We start from the raw sequence: 3,031 nt of genomic DNA, 5'->3' as shown, positions 1-3,031 counted from the left end.
TCAGTGGTAGTCCACGTGATATGTTTCAACGATACCAAGATGCAATGATTTTGGTACAAACATATGGAAAACCTGATCTAATGCTTACTATGACATGCAACCCAAATTGGAATGAGATAAAATGTCAAATGCTTCTAGGACAATCTTCTTAAGATCGTCCAGATTTGATAACAAGGGTATTTAGATCAAAGTTTGAAGAATTTTAAAAAGACATTGTGGAGAAATGAGTATTAGGAAAAGTTCGATCGTATTCATACGTCATCGAGTATCAAAAGAGAGGGCTGCCTCATGTGCATATGTTGGTTATATTTGAAGTTTCTGACAAATTACGTACTCCAAATGACTTTGACTCAGTAGTACGCGCTGAAATTCCTTCACAAACAGAGGAACCCAATCTATATGAAGCAGTTCTCCATCATATGATACATGGACCATGTGGATTGCACAATCCTCACAGTCCATGCATAACAGATGGTAAATATAAGAAGAACTTTCCAAAAAAATTTGTCACACACACTTCTCGAGGAAATGACTCAAATCCTTTGTATCGAAGACGTGAAGACCGACAAGTTGTAATCTCCGACAATGATCAACGCATGGTCGATAACAGTTGGGTTGTCCCTTACAATCCATGTCTTTTGTTGAAATATGATTGTCATATAAACGTGGAAGTTTGTGGAGGAATCAAATGTGTTAAGTACATATACAAGTACATTCATAAAAGACCTGATCGAGTTTCGCTAGAGTTGCGTAATGGAAAAAATCATGATGAAATCCAACAATATGTGGATGGGAGGTGGATTTGCGCACCAAAAGCATTGTGGAGAATTTTCTATTTTGAATTTAGCAGGATGTATCCTTCAGTGATTAGGTTGCAAATACATCTACCAAACCAGCATTTGATTACATATGACCCGAATCTATACATAACTGAAATACTTGCTGATGACCGGAACACCAAGACTACACTTACAGAATTTTTCAATATGATTACTCATCCTGCAATAACTTGAAATTACTTATGCAGAGAATTTTCTCAGTATTATACTTGGATAAAATCTCAAAAAAAAAAATGGATGCCTCGAAGGAGCAGAAATAAAGTGGTCGGAATGGTATATGTTGTCTCTCCTTCTTAAGGTGAATGGTTTTATCTTCGAATACTTCTAAATCATGTTCAAGGGCCAGTATCTTTTGAAGCATTGAAAACTATAAATGGGAATATATGTAGAACATTCAAAGAAGCAGCTCAAATGAGGGGACTTCTCAATCATGAAGATTATCTCCGCCAATGTCTGCAAGAAGCATGTTCTACAAGAATGCCATCTTCATTAAGAAAACTATTTGTGTTGATATGGGTGTTTTGTCAACCAACTGGAGTTCGAGAATTGTGGGACGATTTCAACACATATATGTCTGAAGACTATGGAAGATCAAGTTCAGCAAGCACTTTTTTCATCACAAATAAGTTGCTATTAGAGATAGGAAGATTGTTGCATCATTACAAGTATAAACTCGATGATTTTGATTTTCCCTCAATAAATATCGAATTTTTACTTGACTTCCCACTCTCGAGTATAATTAAGGATGAACTTTCTATTCAAATTCCTGATGAAGATTTGAAATCCATTCAGCATTCGAATTCTTAACAAAGGATTGCATTTCATACTATCGTTGTAAGTGTTATGTGCAATCAGGAAAACCTTTATTTCATTGATGGTCCTAGGGGGACTGGTAAAACATTTCTGTATTTTGGCTAAACTAAGAAAGGAAGGAAAAATTATAATTGCAGTATCAACTTCTGGAATAGTTGCAAAATTGTTACCTGGGGGTAGAACTGCTCATTCACGTCTCCAAATTACATTTACATCAACGGAAACATCCTTCTGCAACATAAAAAAGCAAACAGATCTTGCTGAGCTAATTAGACGTGCAGCAACTGTATTATGGGATGACGCTCCAATGGCAAGTCGATGTGCTTTTGAAACGGTGAATAAAATATTTAAAGATATAATGGAAAATCATTTGCCGTTTGGAGGAAAGATTATGGTATTTGGTGGAGATTTCAGGCAAATACATTCCAATTGTTAAAAGAGGAACGATCAGGGACCAAATTGCTGCAAGTATTTCAAGATCAACATTCTGGAATCATGTTAAGATATTACATCTTCAGCAAAATATGAGATCTGCAGAAGATAGTGAGTTCTCGCAATTCCTATTGCGAATCGGTGACGGCTTGCAACATGCTACAAATGGTGATTTCATAAAATTACCAGAATCTATGATCATACAATGGGAAGGTGAAGAATCAATTAATAAACTGACTGATTTTGTATTCACCGAGATGATACATCATGTTAATGACGCAAACTACATGGTCGGTAGAGCTATTATTACACCCAAGAACTGCGATGTCGACAAGATAAATGAAATGCGAATTCTAAAATTTCCCGGTGAACAGAAAGTGTACACATCTTGGGATTCAGTCGAAGATGATGATAACAATCTTTTTCAGGAAGAGTTTCTAAATTCCCTTACCTCAAGTGGTTTGCCACCACATAGAATCTCCTTGAAAGTAGGTTGTCCTATCATGCTTTTGAGAAATGTTGCGCCTGAACTTGGACTATGTAATAGGACAAGGTTAATATGTTGCACTCTAGGAAGAAACTTCATCGATGCAGATATTATAACAGGACCACACAAGGGAACCGATATTTTCTTCATCGAATGCCCCTTAAAAGTGAAGAAAATTATGGATTACCATTTGAGCTCACACGTAGACAGTTTCCCATAAGATTGAGTTTAGCTCTTATAATAAACAAATCACAAGGACAAACAATACCAAATATCGGTATCTTTTTGCGCAGTCACGTGTTCAGCCATGGTCAACTATATGTGGTTCTTCAAGAGGAGTTTCCATACATTTTACAAAGGTTTTAGTACAAGACGGAAAATTGGAAAATCTTAATTGTGTGTACACAAGAAATCTGGTTTAAAAAGATGTGTTGCTACCAAATAATGTATGTATGTCCAA

The 3,031-nt window shown here is 36.1% G+C and overlaps 1 protein-coding gene across 1 annotated transcript; it reads left to right on the top strand.

The window, feature by feature from the left end:
- The first annotated feature begins 296 nt into the window (after positions 1-296).
- LOC140877707 (uncharacterized) lies at positions 297-2,791 on the top strand. Its single transcript, XM_073281262.1, has 4 exons — positions 297-796; positions 1,229-1,504; positions 1,695-2,046; positions 2,171-2,791. The coding sequence occupies exons 1-4, from the start codon at positions 297-299 to the stop codon at positions 2,789-2,791; spliced, it is 1,749 nt and encodes a 582-aa protein (XP_073137363.1).
- Positions 2,792-3,031: the final 240 nt, after the last annotated feature.

Source organism: Henckelia pumila, chromosome 2, assembly GCF_033568475.1.
Source record: "Henckelia pumila isolate YLH828 chromosome 2, ASM3356847v2, whole genome shotgun sequence".
Classification (NCBI taxonomy): domain Eukaryota; kingdom Viridiplantae; phylum Streptophyta; class Magnoliopsida; order Lamiales; family Gesneriaceae; genus Henckelia; species Henckelia pumila.
Note: the sequence above shows the minus strand (reverse complement) of the source record. Positions and strands in the feature narration are given on the sequence as shown.